The sequence below is a fragment of the Sminthopsis crassicaudata genome, chromosome 3 (genome assembly GCF_048593235.1).
Source record: "Sminthopsis crassicaudata isolate SCR6 chromosome 3, ASM4859323v1, whole genome shotgun sequence".
NCBI lineage: Eukaryota > Metazoa > Chordata > Mammalia > Dasyuromorphia > Dasyuridae > Sminthopsis > Sminthopsis crassicaudata.
Window position 1 is genome coordinate 211,561,678 of NC_133619.1, and position 18,248 is coordinate 211,579,925.

The following is an 18,248-nucleotide window of genomic DNA, read 5'->3' on the forward strand; positions in this document are numbered from 1 at the left end:
ATAGGGATTATTTTTAGTATTCTTTCTGTAATATAACTAATTCAACTATTAGATATAACAAATCAATAAATCATATGCATATATGAAGATATATATGTGAATGACTTTTTCTCAAAAATTACTCCTATCACAATTATGAGCAGCATTCAAAAATTTGTCATTATGTTCCTATGGAAAAATACATTATTACCATTATGAGGTGCTGGGTTTACAAATGTATTAATTTGTCTTCTGAGAAACAACCATTTAAAAATGCTATGCATTATGAATTTATAAAACATTGAGAATTATTTTGCATAATAAAGAGGAAGAAATACTATTATAATTCATTTCTCAATAGAACACATGGCATTAAGTTTCTCAACTTAAATAGGCCAGGTAATATATGGCACTTTAATGTATCTTGAAAAATAACTTACCTGGAATCTCTATTACAATAAAGAACATGACCTAATTTCTTTTCAACTTACCAAAATCACAGAGCTTCAGGATGTCACTATGGCTGATTAAGAGATTTTCTGGTTTTATATCTGGAATATCAAGGTATTTAAAAAGGTAAACTACTTTTAATTTTCTTCAGCTAATGTTTACTTATTTTACCTGCTGAATTAAAAAGAAGTCAAATAACTTGAATAGCAATTTGTGGCAGCAAAAAACAATGAAAATAGTTTCATGCAATATATGCTAACGTTTCAATTAATATGCCGACTATAAGTTCAGAATATCTCCTCCCTTTTAATCTTGAAAATGTTAAATTAATACTAAAGTAAAGCACATTAAAAAACCTAATGGAAAACAACAAATGCTTGGAGAAAAATTATTTTTAAAAATAATTTGAATATATATGTTTTAAAACACTACACACTTCTAAAGATAGAAAAACAGAACATAGAAATTTTAATAAAGCATAAAAAATAGAAGAGCTATAGGAAGGCTTTCACTAAATAGAAAATGGGAAGCATGATTGCCTTAATTCTTCTTGAAGCTATAATTTATTTATATACAAAGCATTTAGCAAGTTGGCATGATTCTTGATTATAAGTTACAATGCTTTAAGTCATGCTAAATGAACTAAGAAAACATCTCTAGTTTTATTCTAAATGGTAAAGAATACAACCTAGAATGACAAAGGAAAAGGCCATGAAAATTGTTTAAATATTTTTCCTTGCAAAGTATACTGCTTTAATTTTTATTTTTTTATTTTTACAAAACTACAACGTTCAGTAAAATATCAGAGAACACATTAGCTAGAACACATTATAGAGATATGAAAAGGTCCATGAAGCATAATGTCCTAAGGATTGTGATTGTTGGTTTCCATTTACATTTGCTATGTAATTGACATAATAGCTTCCATAACTTCTACACTCTACATAATAAAATTAAATCAAGTACTTAACAAGATTCAAGACCAAGATAAAAGAACATGATATTATGAGCAAATAATCTCACACCAGTCACTAAAGATCTTGCCAATTTTTCACAAACGAACAAATGTGATGGTGAAGACAAAATCAAAACATTTAAATGTACAACACACTATCAATGGTCAATACGCTTCATGTCCTCCACACTTTTAAATTATTTCCCTGGTTTAAATTTTTAACTCCCAATAAACATTAACAGCTAACACTTTGAGGTTTGCAAAGCACTTCATCCAATGCTTAGACCAGTGCCTGCACAAAGAAGGCAGTTAATAAATGTTTGTTGACTTGATTGAACTTGATCATAGTAATATCTTATTATATTGGAAGAGTTCAAATAAAAAGTAGTTTAGAGATTTTTAAGAATGAAAGGAAATTTTTTTTAAATTTGTGTCCTCTGCAAATTATGCAATACTGATTCACTGTTGCTTCAATTAATGCCTGGCCCTATCTATCATTGGAGAACAAGTGAGAGAACATAATGGGATTGAAAGAAGACAGACCAGAACAAGTACTTTCCTTTCACTGTCAGAAAAAAATCCTTTATAATAGTAAAAGACAAAAATACTGCAGCTGAAGGTTCTCTACTCTTTTCTTTGATAATAAAGGCCTATGAGCAAACAAGCTTTTATTTTAAATTACCTCAGTGTAATTATTGCAAAATCAAATTCTGAATCCTTAGTGCAAGACTCAAAGTAAGAGAGGAAGGGAGGAAGTAATATCAAGTTAGAGGATGTCATTCCAGAGAAAGAAATGCTGGTAGATAGGAGGTAATAACTTTTCAGAGCCTCAGTTTCCTCATCTGAAAAAATGAATATAAAAATACGCAAAATATCTGTCTATTTCACAGGCTCACTTGTATGATTCAAATGACAATGTTTTGCAAATATCGGCATGATATAAATGCCAACTTCTTTTTGTGCTTGTTTTTCTCTTATTATTTGTTATGCTTTAGTACATGAAAACATTCAGCACTAAGAGTAACAACCAATCTAGAAATAATCTCTTGTGTGCTTCTATAATATAGTTATATTCCAATTTTTTCCAATTGTCAAGCATTTTTTTTGCCCTCCCTTTTTCCCTTTGGGGGGAAAATACGCATAATAAAGTAAAATAAAATCCCACAATGGCCACACACAAAATTGTGTGTCTTGAGCTACTGTCATTATGTCCTGAGAACAGGACAAATCATTAACAAAAATCATCTACAGAGAAAGCCCTCATGCTATTCTCAAGGGCTCCTTGGCATGTCCTTTTTGTTCCCTTACCCAGGGACTGACTTTGAAAAAAACTTGTGTATGTGGAATCCTCCCTGATACTAAGAGTCCTCACAGCTGTTAAAGGATCTAATCTTTCAGGTGACAAAGCACCTATAGCATCACCTCTAATCATTTTCTGCATCACAAACATCTAGTGAAGCACAAGAACAGCAACAATTTCTCACATGTTTTTGGTTGGAATGAAAATGTTTGTACACCACTGTTACATACTTTTAAGAAAAGAAAAATTCAAACATATTTCTTCTCTCCAGTTATTTCTAGAGATATGTTAAATTTAGAAAATTACACACTCACCTCGATGAACAATATCGTTCTTATGGCACCAGTGAATTGCCTTGATTAGTTGGTAGATATAGCTTTTAACTTTTTCAGGTGGAACTCCATTTGGCATTTCTTCTAGCAATTCAAGCATATTCTAAACATCAAGTAGATAGCTAGTTTGTAAATGTTTGTAAAAACAATTTTAATGGACATCAATTTACTTCGCAGTATGATTTTATTTTAAAAAATCTTTTTCTAGAAGACATTTCATACTATGCGAAGATTTTGTGTTAAACTATGACTTTAAATAATATTCTACATTTCATTAATCCCTAATGCTAGCCCAAACATTAGCCTTGTTCTCATGTACTTTCCCCCCCCCCAATAGCTATTAAAATATTCTTTATCAAAAACTCTCACAAAATAACTTGATAATATTTCCCAAGGAAAAAGAATATAAAAATAAAATGTCAAGATAATATATTGGACAGTTGTCATTTCAAGATAATTCCTCATGCATCCTTATAAAGAAAGGTAGGAAGAAAGGAATATTTAATTTTTGACTTGGTATTCCAAGCACCAAAAACAGAATGGGTATATAGTAAGCCCTTAATTCCTACTTGTTGAATTGTTTAGAAAGATTTAGGTTATGAGTTTCTGATTAGAACTGAAACCCAAGTTGTATTATTTATTTCTCCTTTTCACATACTCTTTCCACCCAGCATACCTTCTTCATCTCCTACCCATCCATCTTCAAGAACTAGTTCTAGTTCTACCTTTCTTTGTTCTAGACTTTCCTTGGTCTAGCTTATATTAATCCCTTTCTTTTCTTGGAGAAATTTTTTGTCCCTAGCGCAGGTTTTTTTTTAATCATTTTTATCATCTACTATTTTGAAACTTGTCTTCTCTTTGAAACAAAATTGTAAGCAATGAGAAGACATGTCTTACATTTCTCTTGCATCTTTTTTCGCTTTTAGCACTACACGTGTTGTTTGTTTTCTTTTTTTCTGAATATATTCTCAGGCCCAATTGCTAGTATCATCAAGAACAATTTAAAATATTGGGGGTTTACATACTAGATCAGACAATAAAATAAAATAAAAGAGAATCTGATACTTTGGTACTTTAACATTGGTAATTTAACAAAGCAATAGTAACTTTTAAAATAATGTACCTATATAAACTACTTACTCTTTTTTAAAATCAAGATTGTCTTTTTCTTTTTTTGCCTTTTTAAATGTGTTTGTTATAATATTAAGTGTATCTTTAAAAAAAACAAAAAACTAGTTGGCTATTCCTAACAGTACACAAATTAAATCAACCCATCCTAAAAACCCTTGAACTTGTTTTGGCACTAACTGGAGACAAAATCAGTAATAAAATAATTAATAAAGAGAAACTTAAAAACAAATAAACCCAGTCCCATGTACCCTGCTATCGAAGACCAGGATGCACTATAAGCTTTTCAGAGTTTATGTTTCTTTATATTTAACATCTTTATTTTTCTATAATGATAAGTAGTTAAATAAAACATTTTAAAATTCTCCAGAAAGATAGTGTTCTGGCAGCAAGGCAGAAAAGTAGGGAAGTCACTATTAACTCTCTTCCACAAGTAAAACAGTTTTGCAAGAAACATGAGCACAAGACCCTTTCAAGATGCAGTGAGTAGTCTTGTTTGGATACAATGGATAACTTACACAAGTAGATGAGGGCCTTGTGAATTAGGATTAACAAAATAGATATGAGTCAAATTGGAAAGCCTTGAATTGTAAGCTAAGGAATTTGAACTTCACAAGTAATTGAGAGCCATTTGTAAATGATGTGATAGAATATTTTAGAAAAATTAATTGGGTAATAACAGTATAGCACAGAATGGCCTGGAAGAGAGTTGGATAAATTTAGTTCAACTCAATAATCATTTCAAGTACCAGGTCTGTGCCATGCATTGGCATACAAAAAATAAAAAATAAAAAAAAGAACTGTCCTCAATAAGTTTAAATATTATGAGGAAATTGAGAGAGAGCATGTGCACAAAAGATTGAATATGAAAACTAAAAAGATTTTCTAGGGGTTTCAGGAGTAAGATAGAATCAGGAAACAATTCCTAGGAGGTGGTGCATAGTAATACAAATTTCTGAACCTGCGAGTTCTAGAAGGGGAAAATAAGGGAAAAAAGAATTCAGGTCTCCTGTGTCAAAATACAGAAAACAATAGATAGAATGCTGTATATATGGAGAATTGTGAGCAGTTCAGTTTGGAGAGACCCAGACTGCATAAAAGAGAGAGACAGGCAATAAGTTTGCAAACAGAAAAAGGAGCTATATCACTCAGGGTTTTAAAAATCAAACAAAAGACTTTTAAATTTTTTCATAAAAGCAGCAAGAAGTTGTGAGTTTCTTGAACATGTGGGCAATGATCACTTAATTAAGATGGATTAAGTGCCTATTATGTATATGACAGGCAGCTACACAGCTACACACATCTAGGGAGTGTGTCAAGCCCATTATCAAGAAGACCTAAATTCAAATCCAAGAGATTTACCAGCTGTGTGACTCTGAGCAAGTCACTTAACCCTGTTTGCCTCAGTTTCTTCATCTATAAAATGAATGAGAAATGACATAACTATTGCAGTACCTTTGTCAAGAAAACCCTAAAGGGGATCATGAATTGCTGAACACGACCAAAACCACTGAACCACATGTATGCACTAGACAAACTGCTTTAGGAATATAAATTTGGTGCCTGATGAATTAGAATGTGAAGATTGGAACAGGAAGGCCAATTAAGATAGACTGTAATATCTCAATGAGATGTGATAAGGCCTTCAAGTAAAATTGCAGTGAAGGGGACCCATGTGAAAGATACTGGCAAAGTAGAATCAATAAGATTTAGACAACTGACTGAGTATGTGGGGTGAGCAGGAGGGAAAAGTTCAAGGTGATTGAGGTTTCTAATGAAAGTAATTAAGAAAGCATAAATAGAAATTGGGCAGCTAAGATGATGCTAAAGATAATGTATCTGGTTTGGGTCATGCTGAACTTTAGATAGCTAAGGGATGAGCCAAGCTGGTGATCTCTCTAAGGACACTTCAATCTCTAAATCTATGCTATTATGATGATGATGCTATATAGAAATTCTTAAGTCAGGGAAACTAGAAATATGGCTAATGCAATATTCCAGAAAGGGGAAGGGTAGTAGCACTGAGAAAACCTGACGGGGAATTACCAAAAAATGTTCTAGGACTCATTGAGGAGAAGAAAAATAGGAATGTGTAAGTGGGAACATAACAGGTTCATGGCAACACTACTAAAATAATATATCAGTTACCCTGAAAATCAAGGGACCATCCTTTCGTCCCTGAAAAGAAACAGGTTCATCAAGTAAATAAGATTTCAGTTTAGTTACAGAACCTGAAATACCATTAACCTTACTTTAGGCAAAACTACTCCCTTCTCCAACTACAATGACTGTGAAATCCAGTCAAGTCAGCAATAACATATTAACAACTCTACTGAGACAGTGCCACACACTGGGGGTGCACAGAAAGGCAAAAACCAGTCCTGTTCTCAGGGAACTCACAATCTAACAGGAGAGAAATATACAAACAGCTATGTACAAACAAAAGAGCTACAAGATAGACTGAAGGTAATCTCAAAGAGAAGACAGGGAAAACTTTCTTAAATAAGGTGGGACATTAGCTGAGATTCAAAGATAGACAGGAAAGCCATGAGGTGGAGACCAGGATTGACAGTGTTCCAGACACCAAGTAGAGACACAGAGTGCTGAATACTAAGAAGAGAGGAGGCCAACTTTGTTAGATCACTGAGTACATAGGAAGTGTCAAAAGGTGAAAAGGTAGTTAGGGTTTGGCTGGAAAAAAACTTTCAAGCCACACAGAGAATTTTATATTTGATCTCCGAGGTAACAGAGCTTCAGGACAGAGGAATTTTCTCACCTACAAATATTCCTATCTTCAGTATTCTCTTTCTCTCTGAAAGATTGCTATTGAGAAGGATAGTGTTTTGAGAATTTTACCATTTTCTCCTCATCTTGAAAACAATGTAATGTTCATGTAAGAATGCAAACTTAAGAGATAATGAGAAAGCAAGAAAGAAAACAAAGAATAAGTGCCCAGTGGGAGGAAGGGGGAACTCTTATGGCTAGGGGGAAAATGATGGACATAGTAAGGAAATGATAAGTGTATTCAGGGAAAACTTCAAAATTAGTTTCTACAAACTCCCCCCAGAAGTACTTAGATTAATACTATAGTTATAGAAAGGGAAGAAGAACATAGCTTTTTTTGTTGTTTTGTTTTGTTTTGTTTTGTTTATAAGTTTTTTCTCATCATATGCACAGGAAAGGTCATGTGCACAACTACTTAGTTCTACATAAATAAGATTTTGCTTGCTTCTAGTTTAAGACCAAATCTTTCTTTAAAACATAAAGCATAATACTTCAAATAAAAGGTCCAACCTCTACAGAGCCCTGTTTTTAGCATTTTACATTGTAGTAGTATTAACCTAATATGCTTCTCTAGATGACAGAGAAAATGATGACTTACTCACTTTTGAAAACTGAATTCTGAAATTTTCTAAAACAAATAATGCTGTCGATTTAGACAACAAAACAGTCACTTAATTTTAGAGATGTATAATCATAAATTACGGGCAGAGTCTTAGTTCCTTTCCATTTGTATAAAGTATAAAGATAAAATATCAAAAGCTGACAAAAATTAACAAACAAGGCCAAACAAATCTATAACAATATAGCTCCACTATATAATGTATATAGAGTGGTTAGGGCTCCATTTCCATCTCTCATGATGAGAGAACAGAAACACAGAATCTTGAAGACAGTTTGCTCAAATTCCAAGAAGTGTATGGGACAAAACTTAGATGGAAGAAATAAACAGAAAGAGCTTTGCTGGACCAGATCCCAGATTTGCTCAATAATTAGTCTGACTTCTTTGGGCACCAATTTCATTCATTCTACATGAGGGGAAAGAGTAAAATACAAGCATTCGTGGAAGGTTTGGGAGAGAGTGAGCCTAAGTAAAAGGTAGAACCATCTAGACTCAAGACTTTTGCTAAGATGTAAGTGTATGGGACCATTTTTTGAAGAGTCTGTGTTAAAGAATTGAATTTAATCAGAGTCTTATTTTAGGGAATCTATATTCCCACTATTAAGCTTTCTCTAACTCTAATAGTCCCTAATGATTTCTTTGAAAATATGGCACATTCCCAACACATTTTGATAATCAATCATTTGTAACCTTCCCTTGTTCTACATTAAAGAGTTTCCTAATTCAGAGCTTCTGTAGGCCATTGAAATCACAGATCCAACTCTCAACTCAGTTTCTCTCATTCGGATTCACATGTCTAGCTTCCTTTGAAAAATAAGATTGCAATCTCCTCAAAATTAGGTACAATGTCTTGCTTTCAATACAATATGATATAGTATCTAAGAAGCAACAGATCTGGAGTCTGGATTCAAGACTTCCTTTTGTTTCTTACTAGATATATGAACTTGTGAAAGTGACTTAAAATCTCCATTTTTCACTGACTCACCTATAAAATTGGAAAATATCTTACTATGTTGAAAAATGTGAACGATAAAGGTATCTCTCACCATTTACAACTGTGATTCTATATCTAACACAGGATATAATATAATGCCAGAAAAAAAGCAGACATTTAATAAATACTTATTAAATTTAACATTTTAAAATATTAAAGATAGGAAAAAAAACTAATTACAATTCTTAGAATTTATAACACTGCTTAATGCTCATTAATTTAGTAAGCTTTAAATACAAGATATTATGGTAAGGATAAACTACTTAAAATATATCCTTATTGTACTTTTATTCCAAAATAAATATAGTACAAAATACAATAATAATACAACTGATATAATTTTAAATTGTTAAAAAAAAAAAAAGTCACATGAAATTTAATCAAAATACAAATTTTATAAAAATGTTCATGTTTCAGTAATTTTTCATAGTTTTTGTCATATTATGGATAAAAATGTCTTCATTTTAAAAAGCTGAAACTGAATGTATATGATAACAATAAGTGACATTATTATAGCAACAACTTCTTCAATAATTTTAAATCCTAAATAAAAAGATTCTGGTTCAGAGTGTTACTTACTTTTTCCACATATTCAAACACCAAATATAATTTCCCTCTTCTTCGGAAAGCTTCCTTTAGCTCCACTATATTTTCCTGTTTTAGAGTTCGAAGCATTTTAAGCTCTCGTAATGTTGTTTCCTTGACTTCTTCATTTTCTAAAACATAAACAATGATAAAGAAAGAAAAGTTAAAGCTTTCATATCTAAGCAAAACACTTCTAAGCAACCTAAGAGAAACATGAACATTGACCAAAATAAATTCCAATTTAATGAAATAGTTAAAACTATGGCCTCTGTTTTACAAAACTTATTCATGAAAAGCCCCAAAACAAAATATTACATGGTGAATAGTTGTGTAATGGATAAAATTCTATATTTGAAATCAGGAAGAAAAGAGTTTAAATAACACCCTAGACACTATTTGCATGGCCCTAAGCAAATGAGAGAGCAACATGGCATAATGGATAAGGAGAGAGAATGGAATAAGCATTAATTAGTACCTACTATATATTCAAGTACTGAATTAAGCTCTTTACAAATATCATCTCATTTAATCCTTACAACCACTCTGGGAGTTATGTGCCATTATTATCTTCCTTTTGCAGTTGAGGAAACTGAGGCCACAGAAGTTGTGACTTACACAGGATCTCATTGCTATTAAGTGTCTGAAGCTATATTTTAATTTATTCTTGACTCTATGTCCAGAAGTATGCCCCATGGCTTAGCAGCAGAAATCTTGGATTTCAATGTTACTTCAGTCATTTAAAAGCTGTGTGACTCTGGGTAAACTACCTATGCTTCAGTTTCCTCATGTACAAAATGAAGAGGTTGAACTCCCTGGTCCCTTTTAACTCTAACACTAAGATGTTATAAGTCATTTGTCCTTTCTCAGATTGTTTCCGTATCTATAAAATGGGAATAAAACCATATGTCATACTTACTTCACAATATCTCTGTGTGAAGGAAATGATACAAGAAACATAGAATGGTCTGCAAATTTTACAGTGATTTTATACACACACACACACACACACACACACACACACGTATGTTATTATGATACTTAATGTTTTAAAAATAACCAGAAGAAAGTAAATTTCATTACCTTTTAAATCACAGAATCACAGTGTTATGATATAGGAGTGTCTCTAGAGACTATCTGATCTGGTCCCTCTCTTCTGACAAGTGAATCCACAAGGCCTCAGAGAAAGTAAATGACTTTGCAGTAGTTATACTGCTAGGAAATGTCAGAGATGGGAAAAATATCTGAGTCAAGATCCAACACTCTAGATATTCTCTAACAAAAAGTCCTTCTCTCAAGGGACAGGATGATTCTTAGTTCCAGGAATAATTACAGATTTTCATCTATATTTTATATATACATATATATGAAACAAATATATATGTATATATAAATAGACAATAAATCACAGAATAATGTAATTAAAAAGATCCCAGAGACTACTTAGTCCAATAAGTACCTGAATAGAAATCCTTTCAGTTCTTTTATCTATTACTTGAAGATTCTGGGGTAGCCAACATTACTTTGAAATAGTTCTATTTCTGGAAATGACTTTTTCCCTCCTGTAAATGGAAACCTCCCTCTGCAATTCCAAATTATTGCTCCTTGCATATTATATGTAAGTTTTTACTTCTGAAGATAATCTTAATGGTAAATTAGTTTGAATAGTGAATGGTGTGTGTATGTAGACAGACCAGTAGAAGACTAGCCTTAGTTCCTGTTCTATTGAGCATCCTGAAAGTCTATTTTATGGCTGGTAAGCAGAACTATTTATTTGCTGTTAATCCAAAAGCAAATTTAGCAAGAGAAGCAGTTTTGTTCTGTAGAGATGCCTAGGACAGTAAGTGATTGTAATTGTTCCTTAACAATCCAGTTATCTCTGCATGTATCACTCTGAATTTCAATATAATCTTTAAGAGTTCTGCCCTTGTTTTTTTGATGTGCTAATAACATTCAAATTGATTAAACAGGATCTGCCTAAGTATCCTGCTGCCATTAAATTTTTGTGCACATCTATCCTAGGTAGTATAGTGATCCATCAATCTCTGGCAAAGTAACTTTACTCTTTTGTCAGCACCAATTACAGCAATTAACTAAGAGGAAAGAAAATAGGAACATGAGGACATGTTAAGAGAACAAGAGGAAAATAGGAACATGAGAACATGTTAAGGTTAAGAGTCCTTGTAGACTAGAACCCAGCAGATGCACTTGTGAAGATTAAAACAATCTTCACACTAATGTGAAATTAACTATATCAAAAAAATCTAGTTAGAGATAAAACAAGATTTCAACATCTATCCAGTAGCATTTGAATAACCAAGACTTTGACATATAATTTAATTCAGTAAATATTTTTAAGTGCCTTACCTGTTCAAAGAACTGTGCAAAGCAATAAGCAAAAATACTTAATATCATGTGATCTATTACTGGAAATGTGTAGAAATCATTTCAATTTGTTATTCAGGATAAAAGATGCGACAATGAGGATAAATAAAAACTACAGATAGACAATATCATTTTTGAAAATTGTGGTTTCTACCCTAAGAGCCTTTGAAAGAGTAGCTAACAGACGTCAAAACTGAATTAATTTAATTATATCTGTTCACTTTTACTCACATCTGTTCTCTAAAAAATATGGTAATAATGAACAGAAGGATCAAAAAACTGATAGCATGTAGAAGTAAAGAAGAAACTAGAGATATAGTTAATCTAGCTGCATATTCCTAAGACACCCAATAGCAGTATAAAAAAACTACAATAGAAGCACTCAATAAATTGAATTGAAATTTCTCTCTAAATTGAAATCAAGGTGACTCCTTGCCACTTGTAAAACAGTGACTATGCCAAAACAGGGTTTTGCGTCTGAGCTTTATTACTGGCAAGGTTATTCAGCAGCTAGGAGATACAACAGATTAACATGGCCAAACAATCTTATCATGAAAATTCTATTGAATCTTCAATTAAAATTACAAAGTTCACCAGGTAAAAAAATCGATCTAGCAGTCCACTCATCACAATATATAATTAAATACACAAGATTGTAAAATGTTAAATGACATATATATATATATATATATATATATACACACACACACACACACACACACACATATATATATATATATATATATATATATATATATATACACATACACACACACATATACACATACACACACCTTAATATTAGGTATAAAATTATAAAGATTTGTAAACAGCCTCTTCGATTACTAGATGCTAAATTGTCTAAACAATTCTCTAGCTCAAGAGTTCACACCTTCATCTTTAGTTCAAACCTTTAAAAGGAGTTTACACCTTTAGACTTCGGAAAAGGAACTTGCTCATTGGTCAGTAAGGAGTTCCCACAAGCCCCTGGAAGTATCCACAAGCCCATTATCTGGGAGGATATAAGGAGCCACCAAGGCTGCCTCCTGGGACATTGAGTTTGGAAGGCAGTCTGGAAGGGGAGAGTCTGGTGAAGGTCAAGGAGAAGATTTCCAGAAAGAGACAGGGGAAGGACAAGACTTCCCAAGAGAACTTCAGGGAAGCTCTAGGAGATTCAGAGCCAGGATTCAGGAAGAAGAGGATTCCAGATTCTACCTTCACTCTGGCTGGAGGCTCCAGAAGCCTCCCAAGAAACCTGCTCCCAGAGAAAAGGATTTACATAAAAGAAACCTCCTCTCAGAGAAGGATTACAGTTGAGAGACAATAGGACATTACAATTTGGCATCCAAATGCAGGGCAAGGAAAAGAGGGGGAGGATCCAACTAAATTAGGTGAAAGGGATGAATCAGATAACAATGAAGTTAAGTACAATTCTGAGCAACAGGAGCATTTCCCATCTCGTCCCTCAATTAACCCTTCAGGAGTGGAGACAGATGGAAGAGGGGAAGAGGCAGAAACACAAACAGAATCCCTGTTAAGCAGCCTAAGACAAGATTAGAAAAAGCATTGATTAAGGCTAAGAGAGAGGGGCAGGAAATAAGTGCTTTATACATGCATATCCTGTGATTGAAGAGATTGACTCTGTAGGTCAAAAAAGGAGAAGATGTACTCCTTTTAATTTGAATAAAATTAAGGATCTGAAAAAATGTTTTACCCTTTATGGGGCTACATTAGCTTATGTTAAAATGTTACTAGATGGTTTATCTTATGAAATCCTAACCCCGAATGATTGGAAATACATAGCTAGGACATGTTTAGAACCTGGACAAAACCTGTTGTGGCTTTCAGAGTTTCATGAATTATGTAGAATTCAAGTCAGATGCAATATGGAAACAAGTTAATACACAATTGACTTTTGACCAACTAGCAGGTGAAGGTCAGTATGGAGAGAATTCAGAACAGATTAATTATCCCCTAACAGTGTATGAGCAAATTTCTAAGGCTGCAATAAAAGCTTGGGGGTTCCCTCCCAGGACAGAAAGATCAAGGTGAGGCTTTCACAAAAATAGAGCAAGGTCCCAATGAACCTTTTGCAGATTTTGTGGGACGTCTGCAAACTGCTGTCTAAAGAACTATTGGAGAAAATGCAGCTGCAGAAATAATGACCAGACATTTGGCTATGGAAAATGCCAATGAGGTTTGCATAAAGATCTTTGCATAAGATGTTTCTTTAGAGGAGATCATAAGATCCTGTGCTACAGTAGGAACAAATGCTTTTTACACCCAGACTATGATGAACATGGAAAGACAGGGTCCCTCTTGGCAAAGGACTTCTAGAGAAACTCGATGTTTTCAATGTGGAAAAATTGGACATCTAAGAGCTCAGTGTAGATATGGAGATAGAGTGAGAAGACAGGCTGAGAGAAGGCCTAAAACTCCATGTCCAAAATGTCACAAGGGCTTCCACTGGGCCTCAGAATGCAGATTGACCCAGGGAAATGAGAGGCAAAGCCCAGTTCTAAGATATCAATCAAAAGATAGGTGGAGCATGATGATAACTGAGGTTACACTCAAAAAGTGTTTATAAGGTCAGGACTCTGATTTGATCAACCAGCAGAAAAGCAATCACATGGCAGAAAGGGATTACCTAATAAATCAGCCAAAAAGCAGTAAGATTGCAGAAATGGATTACACTTGGGGAGAATACAAGCCTTTTAAACCAACAGGGCAGTGTCCAGTGCAAATAGCTCCAATATAATTGCCAGATGATGAGAAGAGATTCAGAAAGTGGTAAATAGAAGGAAATTAGATAGGCTGAACTGCCTGGAACAGAGGGTTTGCTTGTATTTTACAGATGGAGAAGGAATCAGATGGGTGCCAACAAGTCGTATTCGCCTTGTCCATCAGAGAGAAACAGAAAAAGAGAAAAACCTCAAAAGAAAGGAGAAGATCTAAGAAACATCTGACACTGAAAGAACATGGCTGATAAGGAGACTGTTAAAGATTCCCTAACACAAGATGAGACTATTGTAAGACTTTAAAAACTTGCAGGAATTATTGGATTTGTGGCGTATTAACTAATGGACAATGGACTTAGGGACATTATAAATTCTCAATTTATGATTATTTGATCATGTTATTTGTTACATCACTTCTAGCATGTGTGTCTATGTAATTTATGTAATTATGTGTAATATCTCCCATATTGATGGATTTGTTTCAAGGTCATGACCACCCTATGTTCTAAATCAAAAGAAAGGGGGAGATATTAGATTACTAGGTGCTAACTCAGGTTGTCTAAACAATTCTCTAGCTCAGAGTTCACACCTTTAGTTCAAACCTTTAAAAGGAGTTTACACCTTTAGACTTCAGATAAGGAGCGTGCTCATTGGTCAGTAAGGAGTTCCCACAAGCCCCTGGGAGTAACCACAAGCCCATTCTCTGGGAGGATATAAGGAGCCACCAAGGCTGCCTCCCAGGACATTGAGTTTGGGAGGCAGTCTGGAAGGAAGAGTCTGGATTGGGTCAAGGACAAGACTTCCCAGGAGAACTTCAGGGAAGCTGGAGGAGATTCAGAGCCAGGATTCAGGAAGAAGAGGATTCCAAATTCTACCGTTGCTCTGGCTAGAGGCTCCAGAAGCCTCCCAAGAAACCTGCTCCCAGAGAAAAGGATTAACAGAAAAGAAACTTCCTCCCAGAGAAGGATTACAATTGAAAGACGACAGAACATTACAACAACCCATCTTTAATCTAAAGGTCTTGTTATTGAAGAAGGAAGATACAAATAATTTCTGTTAAAGATTAAAATTTTCCTTTAAACAATGTCAGTACATTGCTGCTCCCTTAAATCAAAGATCCACAATGAGTCCCCAGTGGTAAGAAAATCAGTTCTAAAAATTTAATCCTAGAATTTAAGAGCTTCTCTAATGTGGTCTCAGCTTTCCATATATTTGATCTCAACCTCAAAATGAAGAAACATTTAACTTTCTCACATTATTTACTTTTCCCCAAATTTGTTGCCAAAACAACCAAAAGGTGAAGGAACTTAGAATGCAGCCAAGAAAAAATTACCCTGCTAAACTGAGGACTTTCTTTCAGGGAAGAAGATGGACATTCAATGAAACTGGTGAATTCCATTTATTTTTGATGAAAAAATGAGAGTTAAACAAAAAAATTTGACCTCCAAAAATAGAACTCAAGAGAAGCATAAAAAGGTAAAACAAACAAACAAACAAACAAACAAAAAAACCCTCTCGAGAATTGTATTTCTGTTATGGGTATACACAAAGAGTACATGTATAATCTGATTTTACTGTTATAATATAAAAAAGAAACTAGAGGTGGAAAGGGGATTATAACAGAAAACTTGGAGAAAGTGGAGGTAAAATGAGGGAAATTATATCTCAGGAAGAGACAAAGAAAACCTATTATATTGAGGGAAAGGGAGGGTGATGACCATTGGGTGAATCTTATTTTCATCAGATTTGGCTCAAAGAAAGAATATTAGATATATTTGGTTTCACCAAGAAACTTCTCTCACCTTATTGAAAAGTGAGAGGGGAAAGGGGAAAAGGGAAGGGGTAGGCTAAAAAGAAGGAAAAAGAGAAATAGTAGGGGAAAGATATAAGAAAGGGAGAGAGTCTCTAAAGGGGGAAGACTGCTTGAGACAAGTAGTGTTCATAAGTAAAATGATGGGGAGGAGAGAAAGGGAAAAAGGAAAGAGAAAAGTATAATGTGGGGTTAATAAGATGACAGGAAATACAGAATTAGTAGTTTTAACTGTAAATGTAAATGGAGTGAACTCGCCAATAAAACATAAGCAAATAGAAGACTGGATTCAAAACCAGAATCCTACAATATGTTGTTTACAAGAAACACATTTAAAGCAGAGTGATACATACAGAGTAAAGGTAAAAGCCTAGGGCAGAATCTATTATGTTTCAGGTAAAATAAAAAAAGCAGGGGTAGTCATCTTGATCTCAGATCAAACAAAAGCAAAAATTGATCTAATTAAAAGAGGTAAGATAGGAAACTACATATTGCTAAAGGTTACCATAGATAATGAAGAAATATCAATATTAAACACATATGCACCAAGTGGTGAAGCATCTAAATTCCTAAAGGAAAAGTTAAGAGAGTTGTAAGAAGAAATAGACAGCAAAACTATAATAGTGGGAGATCTCAGCCTTGTTCTCTCAGAACTAGATAAATCAAACCACAAAATAAATAAGAAAGAAGTTATAAAGATAAATAGAACACTAGAAAAAATACATATGATAGATCTTTGGAGGAAATTGAATGGAGATAGAAAGGAGTATACTTTTTTCTCGGCAGTTCATGGAACCTATACAAAAATTGACCATATATTAGGACATAAAGACCTCAAAAGCAAATGCAGAAAGGCAGAAATAGTAAATGCAATTTTTTTCAGATCACAATGCAATACAAATACATTGACTAAAGAGCCAATGGAAAATAGACCAAAAAGAAATTGGAAACTAAATAATCTCATACTAAAGAATAGGTGAAACAACAAATCATAGACACAATCAATAATTTCACCCAAGAAAATGACAATAATGAGACAATATGCCAAAATGCGTGGGATGCAGCCAAAGCAGTAATAATGGGAAATTGTATATCTCTAGATGCTTTCTTGCATAAAATAGAGAAAGAGAAGATCAATGAATTGGGCTTGCAACTAAAAAAAAACTAGAAAAAGAACAAACTAAAATTCCCCAATCAAATACCAAACTTGAAATCCTAAAAATAAAACTGAAAGTAAAAAAAAAACAAAAAACTATTGAATTAATAGATAAAACTAAGAGTTGGTTTTATGAAAAAAACCAATAAAATAGATTAGAAAAAGGAAAGAGGAAAATCAAATTGTTAGTCTCAAAAATGAAAAGGGAGAACTATCCACCAATGAAGAGGAAACTAGAGCAATAATTAGGAGTTACTTTGCCCAACTTTTTGCCAATAAATTTGACCACCCAAGTAAAAGGAGGAATACCTACAAAAATATAGATTGCCTAGATTAACAGAAGAGGAAATAAATTACTTAAATAGTCTCATTTTAAAAGAAAGAAATAGAACATGCTATTAATGAACTCCCTAAGAAAAAATCCCCTGGATCAGATGGATTTACATGTGATTGCTACCAAACATTCAAAGAAGTAACTCCAAAACTATATAAACTATTCAAAAAAACAGGGAATGAAGGACTCCTACCAAATTCCTTTTATGACACAGACATGGTACTGATACCTAAACCAGGTAGGATGAAAATAGAGAAAGAAAATTATAGATCAATCTCCCTAATGAATATTGATGCAAAAATCTTAAATAAAATATTAGCAAAAGATTACAGAAAATCATCCCCAGGATAATACATCACAATCAAGTAGGATTTATACCAGTAATGCAGGGCTGATTCAATATTAGGAAAACTATTAGCATAATTGACTATATAATAATCAAATTAACAAAAACCATATGATTATCTCAATAGATGCAGAAAAAGCATTTGATAAAATCCAACACCAATTCCTAATAAAAATACTAGAGAGTATAGAAATAGACTTTTCCTTAAAACAGTACCATCTACTTAAAACCAACAGCAAGCTTCATATATAGTAAGGATGAACTGGAACCATTCCCAGTAAAATCAGGAATGAAACAAGGTTTCACCATTTCACCACCTTTCACCATTAATTACTATTCAATATTGTACTAGAAAT

General features: G+C 33.4%; 1 protein-coding gene across 9 annotated transcripts in view; it reads right to left on the minus strand.

The window, feature by feature from the left end:
- The window catches only part of CDKL5 (cyclin dependent kinase like 5), a 251,901-nt gene that overhangs the window by 70,467 nt on the left and 163,186 nt on the right, over positions 1–18,248 (minus strand). For all 9 annotated transcript variants that reach the window (XM_074299887.1, XM_074299881.1, XM_074299886.1 and 6 more), the window contains 3 exons: positions 9,121–9,257; positions 2,999–3,119; positions 471–530 (listed from right to left, as the gene is read on the minus strand). In XM_074299887.1, coding sequence (XP_074155988.1) covers positions 471–530; positions 2,999–3,119; positions 9,121–9,257 — 318 coding nt within the window. The remainder of the gene's footprint in view (positions 1–470; positions 531–2,998; positions 3,120–9,120; positions 9,258–18,248) is intronic.